We start from the raw sequence: 21,140 nt of genomic DNA, 5'->3' as shown, positions 1-21,140 counted from the left end.
CGGAGGTTTCTTCCGTTAAAGGGAGTTTTTCCTCCCCACTGTCACCAAGTGCTTGCTCAAGGGGGATTTGTTGGGTTTTCCCTATGTAATAATATTGATAACAGTAAGGTCTAGACCTGACTTTGTAAAGTGTCCTGAGATGACTTCTGTTGTGATTTGGCGCTATACAAATAAAATTTGATTTGATTTGATTTAAAACACAAAATGTGCATTTATCCACAGCTGAACGTGCACGGCTTTGTTTTAAGGGTTTACAACACAAAACAAGACAAGACAGCTTATTTGTATACATCAGCTTGTAACGGTGGCATTTCACTAATTTCTGACATTTTATATATTAAACAATCAACGAGTGAAAAACACTATAATGAAAATAATCTTTCATTTCAGGCTCTGTATTTCTGCCTGTGTGCTGCAAACTGTTGATGCTGTGATGTCAGTAATGGGATTCCTCCTTCACTCCCCCCTGTCCGTTTCCTCTTACTGCCTGTGTGTGTGTTAGTGTGTACAGTGGGACCCCGCAGTGCCTGTGTGGAGGTGACTGCAGCGCTTTACAGCCTGACAGAACGGGCACCTTGGGGAGCTGGCACACGCACACACACACACACACACACACACACACACACACACAGAGTAGCACTTAAGTCTGATTGTCGCTGACACACAAAGTTAAGAGCACAACACACAACCAGCACAAAGAAGCTTTACAAATTAAAACAAACCAACCCTCTAGACAAACACAGTCCCTTTTCTGTGATTATGAACAATTTTTCTGAACTAAAGGATGAAAATACAGACCCTCACTGAGCTTCAAATGAGTCTAAAGGGGAATCACGACTAAGCGGCCCACCTGTCTAAGCTGCATCTTTGTGAGTCATTCGGAGAGAACACAGGCTGTAGCGTTGGTTCTGAAGTGTTATTAGGAAAAGTACAGCTCTGTCCTGCACAGGGCATTTCTCTAAACACATGGCAGTACTTGTTTGAGATGAGTCATTGCTCAGGGGTTTCCCTCCACAGTAGGCCTCAGGCAGCCGAAAGCGCCAGAAGACTGACTGATATCGCCCTCTCCGAATTTAGAAAGCTGATCCTTCTATAAATGGGAACATGTGTATGAATTTATGGAAGGAATTAAACTTAAGACAAAGGTAAACTGGTGGATCTGATAGAGGCGCCTGAGCTGCTGAATAGACAACTTCCCTTTTTCAATCCATGTCTAAGAAACTCTTACATCTAGAACCATGACTGTGGGGCCAGTCGGTGCACACTGGTCAAAACCACTCAGCTATCGTTTATCTTCAGGTGGGGGTGTGCAATATATAACGTCGGCAACAATATCTTAACTGCTGTTTAAACAATGTGTGAGCTGAAATTCACTGCCTCATGAAGCCAAGTAGGCTAGACTGCTGTGCACATGCATTCAGAGTGCACGCATGAGGTGTGTACATGGTCACTGCACCACAAGTTAGTGTAGCTGCTTAAAAACATATTAGCAAAGTTAAAAATGAGTGAACAGCCAGCGCCAGAGACAAGACACAGACACCACCTGCAATTTAAATTAATTGATAGATGTGGGTGGCATGGTGGGGCAGCGGTTAGCACTGCCTCACAGCAAGAAGGTTCCAGGTTTGAGCCCTGGCTGACCCCGGGCCTTTCTGTGTGGAGACTGCATGTTCTCCCTGTGTCTGTGTGGGTTCTCTCCGGATGCTCCGGCTTTCGCTCACAGTCCAAAGACATGCAGCTTAAGTTGACTGGTCCATTGCTCTGTAGGAGTGTGTGTGGTTGTCTGTCTCTAAGTGTCCAGGGTGGACCCCACCTCTCACCCAGTGGACAGACTGCCAGATGTGGATCAGCCTCACTCCCATGGAGGTACATTTTGAGGCTGCTCAAAAGACTAAACTGTCAGAAATCAGTTGCCCTAAAGACAACTCAACAGTTACTTCACCATCTGTGAACTAACCACCACACAGAGTAACGAGAACCTGAGAAGCTTCGGGAGTCAGCTGTTGACGACAGGACTAAACCAACACGAGCTTTAGTGGACACATTCTGTGTTTATGTACTGTATTCTTTTAAGTAAATAACTAAGACCTGCATTGGTAAGCATGGGCGGTTCCTATTAACAAAGGCAAATATAGATTTAAATATATTTTTGAAGGATGCAGAATATTGTTATCAACAAAATCCCAGCAAATATCTGGATATCATTTTTGTCAGACACCAAGTGAAAAACACAGTGTTACTAAAATGCCATTTTGAGGAAATGTGCAAAACATATTTACAATATTTTCAATTTGATGGAAAGTTAATGCCATAAAACATGACAAATATTAACAAAATGCAAACATCGCATAACCTCAATGAACAGAGACGACAGTATATTGTCTTATAGACTTTTCCGTCAGAGAAGTAAAATCAAATAAAAGAGGGGAATTGAATGTTGAAGGGTTTTAACGAGGGACTAATGACGACCTATCTGTGAAGCAGCAAGGTGGTTAGTGACATCACCTCTACTCCATGTCCCTCTCACATCTGACCTCCTGACTCATTCGCTAATTCGGTTTCTAACAGCAGCTTCTCAGCCTGTTCGTTGCGTGAAGCCTCGCGCGTCACCTGACTCAGTAAGATGTTCCTGATGCATCACTTTGTCACCACATCCCTACACTGAACCATTATTTCCCACAAGGTGCAGGATGTGTGATTGTCACAATGACACAGTTCTTTATCAAATCTACCATTCCTGATATCACTGCAATGCTTCAGCGCTATCATACTTTCTGTAACAATAATGAAGCAATACATTTTCTTTTTTATAGAAATGTTTTGCCAAAAAATCTTTTTCATTTAGCAAAAGAAGCAGAAGGTGAATGTCACATTAACTGCTGCCAGCTTTTTAGTACCTGAGTTTTCCACACTTGTTGCTGGGCAACCAGTAAAAGTACTGAGGCCCAACACCCAGCCCACACCGCCTATAGACACTAATTTTATCTAACGTGGTTATTTTTAAGACCTCTCATCCACATATATAGCAGGATTTCTGACTGAATCGAGCAAATACATTTTAAATGTCCCAGAGTGAATCAACGTGGGAATGCAGCTGCAGGACCAAAGAACAGGCCTTGTTCACAGGAGACATTTTGACATGGAGGAAGAGCACAATGAATAATGAAATTAATGATGGCTGATGTCCATGTAGCTGCCTCGGTTTCATGGTCCTAGGACTGTTTGTGTTGGCTCGCTGTCACACTGACATGACCTACTGGGGCACATGAACAGAGCCATCATCAGTGGTGCTCGTGGTGCCTGTTGTTTTCCTGCCATGACAAGTCAGCCTGCAGTGAAAAAGGTTTTAAAGGCCCTGCACACACACACACACACACACACACACACACACAGGTTTTCAGTTCCTCTGGTTGGTTAGACCTCAAATCAAGTATAAAGCTGGAATTTGCATGAAGTCACCAAACTAATTATGACATGGTAAGTTGTCTCTGTAACTGACTAAAGTCTGGTGGTTAGTATCGCTGCCTCACAACAAGAAGGGTCTGGGTTCAAATCTCGAGCGTGGGTTTATTTTGGTGTCCTCCCAGAGGCAGGTAGGTGAGACTGACTGACAGACGTTCATCCCAGCCAAAATGTTTGAGAGAACACAAACCAACTCAATTTGCAAGTCAGCATTTGTGAGCGCAGAATCAGATTTGAGAGCATAATCCTGTCCAAGTGTGTGCTCAGATTTCTCCACTGGGTTTTGTGTTGAAGCCTGTCAGTGCCAAAAGGTTTGAAAGTACACAACACGTTTTGAGTGCTATTAAGTTTGCAACTCCCAGTTTGAGAGTGCATGGCCATGGATGTGTAAGGGCAGAAACAGATTTGAGAGGGAGGGATGACAGACTTGTGAGTTTAACATGATTTGAATGTGGTATGTGCACCCTCAAAGGTTTGGTGGGAATTTACATCTATACTCAGGACTGTAAACTGCCTGTAGGTGTAAGTGTGAGTGTCTGTCTTTAATCAGCTCTGTGATAGGCTGGTGACCTGTCCAGAACGCACCCCGCCTCTCACCCTAATGGCAGCTGGGACTGGCTCCAGCCCGACCCTCTGCAGTGTAGATAATGAATGGATTTATGTTTGCAGGGGACATGTATCTGACTCTGTGGCTGAGGCCCAGTTTTAACTGAAATGTGAAGAATAACGTCATTTGAGCGACTATCACAACATGCAACTTTCTCAAAAACACCATCTTGGCTTGATCGGAAGCTTCTCCATACATGTCCAACAACTTTGACTCTTTACTGACCCCTGTTGCTGTTGTTGCTCTCCTCTGTTAATTTTCACCAGCCTGAATGGTGAAGACAGACGTACAGAAGAGCAAGATGTTAAAAAGATTCAACCAGATGAATTCTGCAAGGTCAGAGATCAGCCTTCAATCCGATCTAAGACCACATGTGCAAATGGTCTGAAGCTGATTTGGTTTGTTCACACATCCATCAAAAGATCAGATCTGCATCATTTGGGGCAGAAATAAGATCTGGGTAATGTGAACATAGCCAAGGAGACGTCTGTCAAGAGCAGTTTGTTCACATGCACATGTCCTCCAGAAGAGGTCTAATCAGGTAATGCCAGTGAAAACACATGGGTGGAAGGGGCTTCGGTAAACAGTAAAGTCTTCTAAAGGATCAGCTGAGTTCTGAAGGTATGATTACACTATTGTGAAACATTCACTCCTCACCAGTCTGTCACATCAAACCTCTGAGCAAACAGAGAACAGCTGATCTTCTCCCCAGGAGACTCGTGCCCCTTCACACTGCTTTAATCGTCCACTTTGTATGGACACTGCTGTATATGTTGGTGAGAGGACAAAGGATAGTTGATGTTATCACTATAAGATGTGAACCTGCTATGAAATGGCTGTGCAGCACATGAGCACAGAATCTGTTCAGGTGTGCCGCCGCTTCTTTTTCTGCATGTTTAGAAGTTAGACTGTGTATTTTCATATATTAAATGGTCGATTCAAAGGGAATGACCTACTTCCGTTAACTTTAAATCTCGATTCTGTGCACAGCAATGCATTTTGGATTCCCAGACGTTTCTCTCACCCTCTGTTCTTTCATCCACAACTCAAAGACTTCTTATGTATTTACACATCGATTAGCACACTTTTCTGCAACTGACATTAAACTGTAGGTTCTGCAAAACTTGGACAGCTGTTCAAATTAAACATTCACAGGCTGCCATCTGTCAAATAGTCTCAGGTGAGAAAATGGTTTTTAAGACCCTCTGAAAGAGTAAAATTAAGTGACGCTTGTATTTATGCTTATTCCACTTCATCTCAAATATGAAAATATTTCATATTAAGTCTGAGCTAAGTGTTAACAGTTCATATGAATGTCAACACAGGCCACCTTCTGAACTACTTGGCACCCACAGAACAGATGTGAAGGTAACCCGGGCTTATGGCATAATCATCTTACATAACAGTTTGTCTCCAATTGTAATCATTTCTAAGCAGCCTGTGGGCTCATTTCTGCCGCTTTGCGCACGGCTGAGCAGAATACAGAACCCGCACTGGCGGAATGTGCAGGTGTCATGCTGGCTACTGGACTACTGTGGGAATTCCCTACGTCATTTTCTTTTTATGCAGCTCTTTCACAAGATGCACGCATGAACACATCGGTCGATCATCCCATTCAGCGCAAAACTACAACACGCAGAACACGATACGCACAAGACGGCGCAGCGGTTGTTTAATGACAGATTCAGCTGCTTTGAGCATCACTAATTTTACCCATCATCACCGTAGGTGCAGGAAGCCGCGAACACCTCTATGTTTCCTCTATTCCTGACGGCGCACTGGGTGGCGGAGCTTACCTTTGGCGCAGAGGTGCGGGATGGAGGAAAACGGTGTAGGCTACTGGGGAGGGCAGCGCTGCCACCAGTACCTGCTCAGTGCCTTCTGCGCGGGGATATCACGGTTTTAGGTCGTTATCCCTGCAGTCCCAACGAGGAGAGACGGGCGGGGTGCCGCACCAGGGACCCCCTCCCTCCCTCCCAGATCCTGAGCCCGGTCAGCCTCGCGCTCGCAGGCTCGGAGTCACGTATCAAGACGGTATCCCTCTGTAAAGCCTCGGCGCTGCAGAGACACCTCGGCCCTCTTCGGCAGCCGCGTCCAGAGGTGAGCGCATGAACTCCGACACCACCTCCCTGCGCTCCGTCTGCACTGGAGGATGCTGCTTTAGGCTTCAGGCGTACAGCTCATACAGTCCTACTGCCCTTCTCTGCATCGCAATGCACTGCAGTTAGCGCCAACGTCCTCCCACCACTGCCAGCAGCTTCACAAAATGTGACTGGGAAGAGCATGCAACTGCTACCAGTCCAGAGGAGGGGAACGGACCGGAGGATGGCGTAATGTTTGGTTATTTACAGTACAACGAGTCTCCAGGGCGCGGAGGGATTTATTCACAGGACTGTAGATCCCAAAATGTGGTTCTGTTGATCCCATCCAGCGCATAGACTATTAATGTGGGAAAATCACAGTGGGCGGTGACACGTCCCGTCAGACTGCATTAAATCCAATCAACCTGTGGATAAATTACACTGCAGATAACCTGTCTCCAGTAAATGCATTTACTCAGTGTGCACATTTGATGTAGACCTATTTTAATGTCCTGTTACTTCCGTTACTTTTCAGTCTAATACATTAACCAGAGCTGTTACTGCTTTGCAGAAGAACGTTCATATCAATTAAATCAAGGCAGTAATGTGATAAATCCACTGTGCATAGTTCCTACTCTGGTAATCCTTCTTTTGCTGAAGTAACATTTTCAGAGGGACGGTTTGTTGTTTTTACCCAAAGGAACCAGAGCACTTCTTCCCCCAGTAGCAGGCTACCGCCCCATCTGTCCCCTTACACAGGGGGACAGTGTTAGTCCTAATGATTTATTAGTCTTCAGTCAGTGAACTAAGACCCATATTCAGCACTTTCCACCACTGTGAAACGACGTGCCTGTGTAAACACAAAGCAGCCACGAGGAAAGTGCACAACACATTAGTTCAGTTGTGTTGCAACCTCACGCCTCCCTCTGTCATGTACAGCATGGTCGATGGGTGGCAAATGGATGGCGCCCCCTGTGGCCGCTCAACAGAGGTGCAGCCGCACTCCAACAGATCATCATGGCAAACTTAGATTAGTCCAGAGGTGGAGCTGAGAGGCTCAGGTTGGAGTCAGGAAACAGGAGGGCCAGAGTCTAAACAGGCTGTTGGAGACCTTTTACTGGAACAGGGCAAGTAGTAAAGTAGCACAGCCTGTTCATTTCATACTCGGAGCCTACTGTTAAAAAAAGAAACACTTATTTTTCTCGGTTTTATTGCAACAATGGTGCAAAAAGAATTTCTGCCTGCCCCTTTACAATGACATCAAATACAAATGTGAGAAATATAAAAACATCAAATCAATTAATTGTGACACAATGTTTAAACCTGAGGATTAATTACTCTTCCACAGTAGAGCTTCACCAGAAAATATACATCAAAACACAATATCCCTTATATGGGATAGGGCCTTTGCTTTAATCTGTTTCACTCCATACAACCTAATGCATCAGCAAATATCAGAGGACTAACTAGTTCTGCACAACTAGCTGGTTACAGGTTTCAAAGTCACTGTATAGGCACAAGCAAAATAAAGGAAACCAACAGAATTACCAGACTTTAACGCACTTACAGACAGCAGTAACATTTAGTGTTTCATATTACAGTCAGAGATGTTTATTACAAACGGTGACAGCTGTTATTAACACTACCAACATCTGGGCTGTGATAACTTCAGTGATCAGCACAGTTACTGTATTGTAGTTTCATACAGGTGTGCTGGTTGTCATGTCTAATAAACATGTTACACTGTGTGTTTGATAAGAAGCTATACTGTATGAAGGAATCTGGTTGGACTGGCTAATTCCTTTGACAGTGAGCTGAAACAAGAGCCTGTCTTTTGTCTTGATGGTTCAGGTTTTGGTAACTGCACATCTACCAACAGGATGTTTACAGTGAACGATTTGAGTGAAACATGACATTTTCAAACATCTCATTCATGTGTTAATGAAAAACTACAGAAGACGATTGGGGCCACTGGAAAAGCTTCTGTGGAAATAAAAGTCTAAACTCAAACACATTTTTTACAGTGGCCCTAATCCTCTTCCATAAAAGCCATTTGTAAAAACAGATACCAAAGCTGAGGTGCTATGAAACAATGAGCTCTTCATCCTATTCTGTTAAAAACAATCTAACTCCAGGCAATCTGACACCACGACAGACACTTGAGACTGAAATCTTTTGCTTCAGAACTGGTAGAATTTCTAAATAAGTCAGCCGTCAGTTCAGGTTCAGATGTGAGATTTGATGACTGTTTTTAATCATGGTGCAATTTTAGCAAGTTGTCTAAATTAAACATTCATTCAAATGAATCTTTTTGTAGACTCAGATTAATTTAATAGACACATTGTATATATCAATCTTTGAGAAAACATTTTGTGGCATGTGTGGAAACAACATCTGCAACAGCATGATCACAGCCAACACCAATATAAATCATGATTACACAATTCCCAACCCCCACCTCTAGTAATCTGTTCTACAAAGTTGTGTACGCCACCAGTTCACAACGAAGCAAACAGGCACCTCAAAGCACTAAAACTGCACCAGACAGACACGTGCACAGAACAGCTGCTCACTTCCATGACTAGTTTCATACAAATAGCGACATCCAGGGCAGACACATTCACACTGGGAACAACCGTGGTCTCCTTGCAGAGCATGATGATGTATGATTGTACACATGCCCTAAGAGCAAGTGTGATTGGTCCCTATAAAGAACTTCAGTGTCTCAGAATTACACAAGTCACCCAAATCTGTAGTCACACCAACATGTTGAGGATTTTAACTATTTAACACATTCACACAGTAACAGACAGACTTACATTCACTATAGGTCTTTCTCAACAATTTAACCAGTACGCTGCTGCTGAGGACTGACTGGTTTTAAACCAACAGGCAAATGTGAAACAGATGCACCACTGCATACGAGAAAGCAGAAAGGCACAACAGCTGCTGACATGAGGTGTGTGCAACAGAAAGGAGATGAGACACAAGGCAGCTCAACACAAAGACGCATCAAAGAAACAAAAAGCCAACTTTTAGATGAGACACCAACACCTGGTGTAGTCAGTTCACCACAGCTTGTTCTGCCAGTTGCCAGTTGCCATAGGAAGAACTTTTTAAATCGCCATTAAAGATTCCAACTGTTACTGTACATAAATTTGGTGATGACCAAAGAGCGTCATTCTAAGTGCGGTGGTTAACTGGCTAAAAAAAAAAGACACTGGCGACAGAAATTGAACTTAAATTCAGGCCCTACATGTCATAACAACACACCACAGTTTTCATTAGAGCAATCTGCATGATGGTTTGACTGTGGTGACAGATTTTACCAACTGATTCCTCCCATTTAAATCCAAGTTTCCTATTAAATACTGCAGCCCCTTCTTCACTACATTAATGGATAAGTCAGGTGATGCTCCATATTTTCCCATCAATAAACACAACAATGAACTGCTCCCACTATCAAGTATTGTCCATGTATCCAGAGCCCGGCAGATAGTATTCCTCAGTGTCCACAAAGGATTAAAATCATGTCAGGGAGACACACGGCTGTACTGGCTGACACGCTCTTTCATTACCACTGTAGTTTATTTTGGCCCAGTCCCACGTGCACCATTCTGCTGCTACTCACTAGAGTCCCCGACTAATACATCACTGCCTTCTGTTTGAGTAAAAGTTTAGTAAAAACTATAAGAACCGTTTTCTGAAACGACTAAGCCTTTTTCAAAATATAAAACTACACATCAGTGAGTGGTCTTACTTCTTCTGTAGAAAGCAGAGCACTACAGACAAAGTAGGGAAGTCAAAGTACTGAGAAAGTCAAACACATTGTTGGCTTTAGATTTTCCATAGGTTTTGTTGACAGTAAGAAAAATCTAAGACAACTTCAGCATTATCTTCTAAGATTAAAATTTGGAGCCACTTGAAACCTACATGGTCTCAGACATTAATAAAAAGCTATCAGATGGTCACACAGAAACCTAGAGAAACCTAAAACACGTTAAGTAATTAAGTGCATGAATGTTGTACGCGGATATCAGCCGACACCATGAGTCCTATAAACGCCAGATCTCCTGAAGGATGCTACAGAGCTGACCCATATGTTACAGTCACATACAAGGTGAATTAGATCATAAGCTGAACCTGCAGCTTCTGCCAGCAGCTAGTGCTAGACTACACCTCAACCTCCGTCTGAGTAATGTGACTTTGGAACCTGCACATGTACTCAAGCCCGCCCCACTGTAAATCTTCATTTCGTTGCCATTGTTGGGTATCAACAAATTAAAGGAGGATGTAAACAGGATTACTTTGGGTTTTTCTTAAGGAATGCATGTATGACTGCCACTGGTTTGGTGGCGGTACTATGACAATCAATATGAAAGGCTATTTTATCACTGCTAAGCAGTAGGCAGTGTAGGAGTTTAGAGCAGAGTGACCACAGCGAACAATGCCACTACAGACACTAGAACTGACAAAAATAACAGATTTGAACAGTATCACCCTGCTGAGAATCTCTCAGTAGCTTAACTGGTGGTGGAGGTCTAGCTCCTTGAAGGCAGAGCCATAGATATACAGAGTAAGGCAAACTTGGTTTCAGGTCAGTCCAACAGAGCTATATTTGCACCAAATGTTCCGTTGCCATTACAGCCTCTCATTTTAATACAGTGTAACTACAATGGGACTTTTGGTGCCAACATGGAGCAGGCAGTTCCCCAAGCTATGTATGTCGATGGCTCTGCTCCATGGCAGTTTGATACATGTAGTCTTTTTTGGGACAAATCAGCCTCAGCCAGCTTCAGTGAGTCAGGCTGTTACTTAGAACAGCTTGTTATGATAGTGATGAAGTCTAAAACAAGCCAGATACCATCAAAGCAGACAACACAAGGCCAGGGGGGAGAGCGCAGCCAACAGGAAGTAGGTGACTCTGTAGAGGTGAAGTGGAGAGAAGGTCACCATGGTGATGGCCAAGGGTAGAGGGAGGCAGGAGGTCAGAGGCAGGAATTTACTGAAAAAGATCAAGAAAAATTTGGATACCTAATTGTTCCAGGTTAACAAAGCCCACAAGAAAATGTGATGGCGTGTTCTTACCTGCTGCTGAGTTTTAACGTGTTGCAGTTAATAAGCAGCACATACACAATAATTAGAGGCACAGAGTGTGGCCAGTAAGGGTCAGGATCCAACTGGGTAGCGTACCTGCAGAGGACCACAACATGTGTTAAACAAAAACATGAGTCCGCTTTCACACCACCTGTCTGTTCTGTACTGAACATTCATTCCTTGGTATAAGAGGAGTAGAGGACCAGGGGCATGTCTGCGTACTAAGTGACAGCCCAGGAGCTCCCACCCCGATGTTGGCCTCCTCTGATTAGTTAGAAGGGCAAGGCTTGTACTGTATAATATTCCTGTAGTGCAGTCAGGCTGTTCAATGAGTGTCCAGCACAGAAGCCTCCGACAGCCACATGAGCTTGCCTGACACCCACTGGTACCATTTTAAAAGCAGAATCTTTCAACTGCACCTGGTTTTGTGGATATATTTTCCCTCCTGCTGCTGCACTGTGACCAGAAGATGTGGAAAAAAAATACAGAGCCTGAGGTTACTGCATGTCCAGAAATGTTCTCGTACAGGGACTGGCTGTTTTACCTGACCGGGTCTAACCTACAAGCAGCCGGTCTGTGAAGCCCTGGCGGCGGTTAGTGATCATTTCATCAACACTGGATTCCCCTGGAGCACAGTACCTGTTTGTTTTGACTGCCTGAGGCCAGTGTGTCTGCTGCATGTGATGTGTTGCTGGTTAACAAGCGGATTAACGACCCATGTTGTTATTGTCAGTGCTCCGCTACCTGTTGGAATTAATTTCACCACTTTGGGACTGGCCATGCTGCTGTTGTGCATGTTTGTAATAAGCATTCTTGTTAAAATAAAAAAAAAGATTATTATGAACATACTTTTTAATAAAGACAAGCTTTAGTTAGCGTCTTGCTCAAAGCTTCAGCAGAGCAGGTTCTTTTTCTGTCTCACTCATCCAATGTCATTTCAATGCTGTACCTCAAGTTGCGAATCCAGTGGATTAGTGAGGGTGCGCTGAGCATAACGGGTAGTGTGAAGAGCGATGAGAGGCAGAGGTGGATCTGCAGGTCATCCTTCACCTCCTGCAGAGCACACTCAGACAGCAGGGGGGTGCCATTGCATTCTCTAGATCTGTTCTTGGACTCAGCATCAACTGTGCCGTTCTCGGCTTCTTTGTGCATCTGTGGTGCCTAAAAAGATCATGGAAGATTTTTCATTCTTCAGGAATAACAGTGCTTTACAAGATGCTGAATCTACACTACCAGCCTCCTCAGTGCTACAGTCATATGTCTTAGATGCTGGTTTATCTGGTTGCTGATGGTGTGACTACAGCAAAACAGATCAAACTGAAAATCTTACCAGATTCAACATGTGACTCAGAGACCTCTCCGTCATCTGTAGCCTTAGTACCTGAGCATGTAAAAAACACAATTAGTAGAAATTCTCAATATTTTGACAGATGACTTGTGAAACAAAACAAATGTAACGAATGCTTTAAAACTCTGGACAGTCAGCACATTCTTAGTTTCTACAGTCCCAGTGTGATTCAAACACCTGACACTGGCAGTTCATGCTTTACCTGTTGAACAGCTTGAGACATCACAAGATAAAAATGGTCTATTCAAACTGATTTAATTATTAATGGTACTCTGCAAAATGACTGAAGCACTTGATTTGATTACAAGTTGCCTTAGGACTCACTCTATAAAGGTGGAGCAGACAGGCAGCACAGACTGACAAGGCTGCACAGGACATCCCGCCCATGACAGTCAGACACAAGGTGATGAGGATCTGGGTCCGCAGTCGCAGAGTACCACAATCTCTAGAGACGGATGGTCTGCAGATATATATATGATATAAAAATAAAAAGTCATTGGATGTGCTTTTACCTTATTCAGCCTAAACACTACTGAATTACAGCCTCATAACACAAACCTCACTGACTGTCTAACAAACATACCTGTGTAGAGGAGCTACTATTAATGAGATCAGTCGCACAATGAGACGAAGCAGCGTGCTGGCCCAGTATGCCACAGCTGCCCCCATAACATAAAGCAGAGGGGACAGAAGGAAGGGCCATTCTTCAGCTGCCGCCACACCTTCATGGAAAGTTGCATCAGGAAAGGTTGGGGGGAGGACATCCATAGGGGGGAGGCCAAGAATGGACCAGACCTCTTGAAAACAGCTACAGCTGAGGGGAGGGGGGGACAGGAGGATATCAAGAACAAAGTATGAAGTTTGAGAATATTTCCAAATAACATCCCTATTACAACCAGGAAGTGACTGAAAGCTCTGGAAAAAGCTACTAAATGTCAAACTTATCCATCTTCTGTATCCAAGGTGAAGAATTAACTTTCACACTCTATTTCAACATTAGACTTCCAATGCATACCCAAGTAAGATATGTAGAATATAAGCAGGCAGGTTGACTTTATGAGGCTGCAGGCCTTTGCCCACCACCTGGCTCACATCTGCAGCTCGCCTGGACTTCAGGATGGAGGACAGCTGCCCCCCACAGGCCAGGAGGAGAGTTACAGCTGTGTACACTGGCACCATATGACCACAGAACCTCAGTATCTGTCAACAAAAGTGTTCAAACAACAACAATTTTAAAATATCTCAATGTCAGTAAAAATAAACCTGGCATCTGGTAAACAACTAAAGAAAATTACTGTACCTGTCCCAGCACCCTGGGTAATGAAGTCCTTATTGACACCTGAACCAAACATGATTAATTTTACATGTAAATATTAATTATAAAAATCATGTTATCCATGATAAACTGCCAGCAGGATGTGTGGGAGAAACAAGGCCAAGGTTCATTCCTGCAGCTGTGAGTAGTACCTTATATTGGCAGTTAGGGGCAGTGTGGAGCTGAAGGAGGACACTTGAGGTGTTGTCTCGGCGACTTGTATGGAGCATCCCTGAGATCTCCGTCAGTGAGGGCATGCTGGCATACAAATCACATTAAGTCATACACAGAGACAGTAAATAAGACATTCATATTTTCAGACAATGACATGACTAACCTGACTGTGGTTAAAGTGTCCTCTCGAAACCATGGCACCTTTATTCTGTACACACTAGACAACCTATCTGCAGACAGACATACAATGATCACATTACATTTGAGCATGTGTACATACTGTATACTTATGTATCAAGAAACTAACTCACCTTTATGTACTTTGCACTGGCTTGCAACATTAATTCTGAAAGCCTGATAAACCTAAAGTTACAGAGGTGTTCAAAATTTAGTTGATGCAGTAGAAACAAGGTATCTGAATCTAGCAAGCATATAGCAAAATAATTAAAGCTACCTGGTGAAAGTGTTGCATCTCGATGGTGTGAAGAAGCCCGGAGGAGTTGAGCGTAACATCACTGACGGTCAAACCTGCAAAACCTACAAGTCACTAAGGAGAAACGAGGTTTGAGAACCATCATCAATGGTACGACAACTCACCAAAGGACAAGACATGTGGTACTGGGACAGACAAGGTCTGAGATTCTTGCCTCTGCCACTCACACTCCACTGTAAACTGTGGAAGAGACAAACTTTGTATAAGATTAACATTAGTGATCATTCAAAGTATGGGTAGCTTCTGTGGCAGTATGCATCCAGATGATGCGTACTGAAGGCTCTGGTGATCCCCTGACTGTTTCTCTAGCACCGCCACGAGGTTGACAATTTACATTTAGGAACGTCTCAACTATTGGATGAATTGTCATGAAATAAACAATCCCCTGACTGTTTATCTTTCCCCATCATCAGCTCAAAATGTGTTTGATACTTTGATTTAAGACAAAACACTTGCAAAACCAACGACACTCCCATCAGCCTCAGCAGTGTTTTGCTAGCTAAAACATGCTCGAATGCTAACATACTTAACTAAGATAGTAAAGTAAGATCACAGTAAACATCACCTGCTATACATCAGCATGTTAACAATATCACTGGGAGCATGTTAGCATTAGCTCAAAGCACCACTGTGCTGAGCTCTCATGTCTCACCACGGTTTCTTCCCTTGTGGCGGTCTGGTAATATAAAGAAAGACAGAAAGACTGGGCAAGTAAAAGCATAAATCAAAGAGGAGTTGTTACATGTACCTGTCTACCATTGAGGTTAGAGGCTGAAACAACTAGATGAGTCACTGAAGACAAGTTACTCAGACTCAGAATCAGGACCTGAGGAGGAGGAGAGACAGTTAGGAGCAACCACCAGCAGCTCAGACTGGACAATGTCTTTAGAGGACAGTTACCTTGTATGGTGGCAGAAGCTCAGTTCCCTCGGACAAATCGACTGCATGCACACTGGAAAATAAAAAAATAAAATAAGTGCAGCAGAAATATAAACATCATCTAACATAACCACACCGATAAGGAACTGCAGAAAAATCTGAACAGTAAACCACCGAGGACAGAGGTGGCAGAGACAGAGATGCTGTGTAATCATACTCTTACCATGAAGAACTGTTCTTGTGCATGCAGCCATACACCCAGCTAGTCATCTCCTGTGGGAATCGCATCAGAGCCACATTTGTCGTTGTTCTGATGACAGAGTTTAGTACTAGTTTCTCAGCACATGCAAACAGACAAGAACTAGCATATTCCAGTGATACAAGTCCAGGTAAATGCTTGTGCACACATTCTCTACTTGAACTGAATGAATCTGTTTCTGGCTTGTATGTGATCTGTAATCTGGTCAGTCTTTATTTATTAAACTGAATTTCAGTCCAAAAAATTTGGATAATATAAAGAACAAACATTACTCTGGTTTCCACTTCACTGAAAGAAGAAATGTTAAAAGCAAAAGGTTGCATGATAGCCAGACTAAACTGTCATTTGAAGTAACCTCACTGAATCATGTAGATGTAGATATTAGAGGACAAAAATCATATATATATCAATATATACACTAGTAACTGAACAAATCAAATCATGATTTAAAAAAGATCTGAAACCAGGCCACTGAAACAGAGCATTACAGAGGTTGTAGCTCAAATTTAAAGACATGACAAGATTAGCACAGTGGTGCTGAAAACTCACTAAGTTGTTGCTCCGGCAGTAGAAGTGGCTGTAGGCTTTTCTGCGACTGGACAAGGCAAACAGGAAATATTTGACCTGTCCTTCCTGTAGATAGAGAGCAACACTGACTACAACTGGGGCTTGTTTTTCTGTCTGCATAATGGCTTCGTCTTCTGGACATGACCAGACATTAGACTGGGAGGAAAGTCTCCATTACGGTCCTTAGCTATTCATGGGAATTCTTTTGTGACTGCTTGTGAGGAGTTCATTTACTATGTTGGTACCTTTGGTGTGCTGTAAGCCAGGCGCAGTGTGTTCACTTCACTCCAGGATTCAGGAAAATCTAAAAGAAGGGTTGATAAAGGGAACAGGAGCACATATAATAAAATTATTCTTTCATAGTGTCCCTCAGTAAAAACTGCAGTTCATTTTGATAGTTATTGAAAACTCTAAATATGCTAAAATATGAAGCTCATATAAAGCTAAGGCTCAGTAACTGTGTCAAAGAACAGGGGCCAGATAGTGCTTGAAATAAAAGTTCAGTTTACTTTCAAGTGCTTCTCTCTAACCTAACATGGAGATGGAGGTGTCTTGAGTTTCTCCCAACATCCTGACAGGGTGTCTGATGAAGTGATGGTTTATTACCGCTATTCTCTTCTCTGGGTCGTCTGTGAACTAAGAAGAACACGCTGACTGGTTTGGAAACGTGTTTACAATGAATTATCAGATGTGTAACATTTGACATAATGACAAGTTCCCTCTATATGTCTTCATATAACATCATAGAAAGATTTCTAAAAAAGTTCATTCAACCAGTTCTGACCTGTCTGGTTTCAGGATCGATGAGGTCAAAAAACGTCCTGACTGTAGCGAGAACAAGCTCTTTGCACCTGGAATGTACAAACGACACATGAATAACCTCCGGAGGATTTTAACATTGGCCAGTATAAATACAGTCTAACAAAACAATGTTGTCAGTTACCAAACGATGGAGAGGTGGTCAGTGGACACCCATGTCCTGGGAACTGCAGTTGCCTTGACAAAAAATAAGAAGGCAATAAAACAAAGTAGAGTAGTAAAGGACTAAACACAATCCAATGAGCTCTTTTACTCCAAATAGTCCCAGAAACCTTTAGTATTGTCTTGTGTAGCTTAACCAATTCACAAAGAAACCTTACCACCAGTGACAGCTTACTGGGGTCTCCTGTAGGACAGGGTAGGGATGTCAGCCCAGAGCGGACCTGGTAGTCACGGTAACCACCCCCGACAGACAGGACTGTGATGTTCCTGAGCGTGTTTGCCCGGTTCACCCACCTTTGTCTCACCACAGAGTAGAAGTCTACATACGACAGGGGCAGACTTGATATTATTGCCATCTTGAACAATTCTTTTCAGCCCCACCACATTTAGGAACAAAACAGTCTGAGTTTCTTAAGAAGCAAATGTTCACACATTTTTATGGTTAAACATTCAGTACTAGCTCAAAGGCCATATGTACAATGAACAATACAGCTGTTGATTGTGCTGATTAGTTCCTACTCTTTGGCTGAAAGCATGCGAGAAATCAGTGAACTCAGCTGTTGTCTTTCATTTGAATGAGGACATAATTGCTCCACTCAAGACTAATGAGAGCTGTTCTCACCCAGCAGGTATGGGTCCAGAGCCAGCACTGGAGCCAGGTGAGGGGAGGCCTGGGTAATGATGAGGCTGACCAGACTGGTGTTGAAGCGGGGCAATGTGAACAGCGCCCGTGCCACCACTCCTCCCATGGAGTGGCCCACAAGCACCACGCTCTGAGGAGGAGTCTTCAAATGCTTTAAACCGAGAGAGAAACCAGGCTGTTATAGGTTTACCAGAAGGTAGAAGAAAATGAAAGGCTTAGTGTTTGCATACAACAGAACCATGCAGTACTGCCTGGTGACCGGTCTCTCTTTGATAGTTTGCTGTGTTCAGCATCAGTTGTCATGACTTCTGAAGATCAGTGCACCTGCAGTTTCAACACCAACGATCCCATCTCACTGGAGCCCGTTAGCTGTCTCATGTCACTTTTCAGCCTTAGATGGAATCGCTGCTTACCAAACTGCTTTTACTGCCTACAAAGCCTGCTGCCTATGGTAGCAAGTATTAACTCAATGCCTAAAATGTAAACGTAGAAGGTTCCAAGAATGTGATGCACATGATATGTATTGGTCACACTGAAATATTACCCAAACAGCAATATCACTCATCTACAGTCAGTAACCCTCTCTGACAACTAGATGATATTCAAGACATGTGTGACCTGACCTTGTAGAGCCTCAGGATAGCCTTAATGCTCTCATGCAGAAAGTGTGTCTGCTGCACCAAGCTGCCACCGTACAGGGCCACAAGCTCCTCATTAAAGTCCACGGTGAACACGTTGAAGTGCACACCTCCCTCCATGTTTTCAGCTTTCCTCAGGGCCACCGAGCCTAGGGAGCGAGCTTTATGAAGAGAAGACAACATGTGATGGGGTCAGATGGTGTCATTAGGTCACGTGTGTGAAAAGTTTAGAGATATCACCGTTATGTCTTGCTAGTCCTAAACTAATCACCACCATATGTTCAGCTTCATTGCTCCTCTGCCATCTGATATGGTGCAATTTATGCACAGCTCTCAAGCAATTTATATACATTTTTTTAATTTTGCTTGGGAGTCCTCATCACATCTTTAGAAGCTCAGGGCAGACCCCTGCAAAATACTGTACCAGCGCCACTCACAGCTGATCCAACACTGGTCATTCATCAAGCTGTCATTAACATGTGGAGTTGAGAGGCCGATCAAACAGCTGTGATTAAAAATACCTCGGCTTAAAGAGTCAGTGTTGAACAAGTAATGCCGAGGAAGAAAGAGCGTGGACCATCATCACCAACACCACAGTGCAACTGCCAAGTGTTTTTGTCTTCACATGAAAACAAGTGTGGGTGTGCTCAGCACATCCTCGCAGTGGCTTTGTATCTTAGAGCGCATAAATACAGGTATTAGTGAGGGAAATGCTATCAGGTTTAAGACAGAGGTGTTTCTAACCCACATATAAACATTTATCATCACAATAAAAATCAGGTTGGTTGATCTTATGACATTCAACAGCAGGTTATGCCTTGATGATAAATCCCAAAACCAATAACATGTTCTTCTGCATCAATACTCCCCAACTTCCCTATCCAGCCACAAGCCCATCTGTTTATAGAGCAGAAGGAAATCTGTAAAACTGAGTCATGAACATATAGTTTCATTTACAAAAACTGATCAGTAATTTCCTTAATTAGTAATTAATTAGTAATTTCCTTTTTAGTCATATGTGCCTCCACCAATTGTAAACAGTGTATTTGCTGGGACAGATCTTATACACATTTGGTGCTCCTCCAGCAGGCGGACAGTGTGTGTGTGTGTGTGTGGGGGGCAACTGAAAATAAGCTACAGTGTGTGTGTGTGTGTGTGTGTGTGTGTGTGTGTGTGTGTGGACGTGTTTTTCCTGCTACGTGGGGACTTCTTCCTGACTCCATACCAACTCATGAGGACCCACTGCATGGTGGGGACCTAAATTGAGGTCCCCATGGGCAAGACATTGAATTTTAGGGTGGCAACATGGTTTAGGGTTAGGTTAAGGTTAGGGTTAGGTTAAGGTTAGGGTCAGGGTTAGGGTTAGGCAAGTACTGGTTCTGGTTAAGATTAGGGTTAGTCTACAGGAAATGCATGTAAGTCGATGTAAAGTCCCCATGGACTACGAAACAAACTGTGTGTGTGTGTGTGTGTGTGTGTGTGTTCATGGTGTTGAAGAAACATGTCACCCAGTGCACTGGTGTGTTTCTGGACAACAGTTCCTCTGTAGTACAGAGGAATACGATCAGGCTGTGATACACACAAGGCTTGTAGACATGTTTCATGGACTTTGTTGATAATGAGACAGTTATGGAATATAGTCAGCTTTCTGCTTAAATATCCACAGGAGTGATTTAAATGGTCAAGTGTTAAGCTATACTTATACAGTTTTGGCCAAAAATATTGGCACGCTGCCTTTCTGTCCGATAACACACCCTTCCCCAGGAACATTGCTGCAGTCACAAATTCTTTGGTATTCTCATGTTTATTATTTAGTTATTTTTATTACAAATTAGAAGAGCATCACGTGGTTGAAATATAAATATTTCTGATGATTTTGAAAAGGTGCCAATAATTCTGTCCAGTCCATTTTTGGAGTTCTGGGTGGAATGGATCAGATTTGGCTTTTTTGTGTTGTTGCAATGCAAACAAATGAAATAAACCTGAGATTACCAAAGAATTTGTGATTGCAACAATTTTCTGGGAGAGGTGGCGCAGTATTTTTGGCTATGAGTGTTCATATTGCATACAAAACAAAAACCAATCAAACTCCTGAAAATTTTTGCAAAAACTAGTTTTTCCAACATTAACTCCTCGCTACACAACAGACAGTACATAAATCTGACTCCTGTGCTATGTAAAGATATTACATTTGGTCTTCAAACACTAAAAGCTTGTGTAGGAAACTGTGAAGGACAGTTCTGTTTGGTTGCCGGCCAGGTAAAGACTAATCAACAAAATGCATGAAGCCACTCCCACGTCCTCAAACAACCTCAGCATATCCACTTACTGAAAATAAAAAGGTCACCTTCTCCTCCAACAATCTATGACACACAACTTTTACTTGCCTTATTCTGCTATTTTCAGATTTAAATATAAGAACTGACACCTGTAATGGGCCATGTTTAATGACCTTCCATCACATTCATGCACTTACCTTGTTTATAACTGCCGGCATTTCCAGGCAGGAAGAGCACAGGGGCACCGGTGAGTTTGAGCGCTCTGGTTTCCTGGGCGTATACACCTTCTCCATACAGGTAGAGTCCATATGCTGGGT

General features: G+C 43.1%; 2 protein-coding genes across 2 annotated transcripts in view; both read right to left on the bottom strand.

Annotated features, from left to right (window-relative positions):
• The window catches only part of hecw2a (HECT, C2 and WW domain containing E3 ubiquitin protein ligase 2a), a 36,009-nt gene extending 29,540 nt beyond the window's left edge, over window positions 1-6,469 (bottom strand). Inside the window, 1 exon segment of the mRNA XM_020606497.1 lies at window positions 5,866-6,469. The gene's annotated coding sequence lies outside the window, so the exon portion shown is untranslated.
• An 874-nt stretch (window positions 6,470-7,343) lies between these two features.
• The window catches only part of pgap1 (post-GPI attachment to proteins inositol deacylase 1), a 13,824-nt gene continuing 27 nt past the window's right edge, over window positions 7,344-21,140 (bottom strand). Inside the window, exons 1-25 of the mRNA XM_020606499.1 lie at window positions 21,021-21,140; window positions 18,530-18,705; window positions 17,886-18,057; window positions 17,422-17,582; window positions 17,226-17,278; window positions 17,067-17,133; window positions 16,813-16,918; window positions 16,528-16,586; window positions 16,265-16,348; window positions 15,680-15,729; window positions 15,478-15,529; window positions 15,326-15,403; window positions 14,682-14,757; window positions 14,539-14,612; window positions 14,396-14,447; window positions 14,248-14,314; window positions 14,063-14,168; window positions 13,896-13,934; window positions 13,611-13,795; window positions 13,179-13,409; window positions 12,920-13,055; window positions 12,578-12,628; window positions 12,197-12,408; window positions 11,239-11,343; window positions 7,344-11,155 (exon numbers count right to left, since the gene is read on the bottom strand). The exon at window positions 21,021-21,140 is cut by the window's right edge and continues 27 nt beyond it. Coding sequence (XP_020462155.1) covers window positions 11,017-11,155; window positions 11,239-11,343; window positions 12,197-12,408; window positions 12,578-12,628; window positions 12,920-13,055; window positions 13,179-13,409; window positions 13,611-13,795; window positions 13,896-13,934; window positions 14,063-14,168; window positions 14,248-14,314; window positions 14,396-14,447; window positions 14,539-14,612; window positions 14,682-14,757; window positions 15,326-15,403; window positions 15,478-15,529; window positions 15,680-15,729; window positions 16,265-16,348; window positions 16,528-16,586; window positions 16,813-16,918; window positions 17,067-17,133; window positions 17,226-17,278; window positions 17,422-17,582; window positions 17,886-18,057; window positions 18,530-18,664 — 2,490 coding nt within the window. The 5' untranslated portion in view covers window positions 18,665-18,705; window positions 21,021-21,140 and the 3' untranslated portion in view covers window positions 7,344-11,016. The remainder of the gene's footprint in view (window positions 11,156-11,238; window positions 11,344-12,196; window positions 12,409-12,577; window positions 12,629-12,919; window positions 13,056-13,178; window positions 13,410-13,610; window positions 13,796-13,895; window positions 13,935-14,062; window positions 14,169-14,247; window positions 14,315-14,395; window positions 14,448-14,538; window positions 14,613-14,681; window positions 14,758-15,325; window positions 15,404-15,477; window positions 15,530-15,679; window positions 15,730-16,264; window positions 16,349-16,527; window positions 16,587-16,812; window positions 16,919-17,066; window positions 17,134-17,225; window positions 17,279-17,421; window positions 17,583-17,885; window positions 18,058-18,529; window positions 18,706-21,020) is intronic.

Source organism: Monopterus albus, unplaced genomic scaffold, assembly GCF_001952655.1.
Source record: "Monopterus albus unplaced genomic scaffold, M_albus_1.0 scaffold79.1, whole genome shotgun sequence".
In the NCBI taxonomy this organism is placed as follows: domain Eukaryota; kingdom Metazoa; phylum Chordata; class Actinopteri; order Synbranchiformes; family Synbranchidae; genus Monopterus; species Monopterus albus.
Note: the sequence above shows the minus strand (reverse complement) of the source record. Positions and strands in the feature narration are given on the sequence as shown.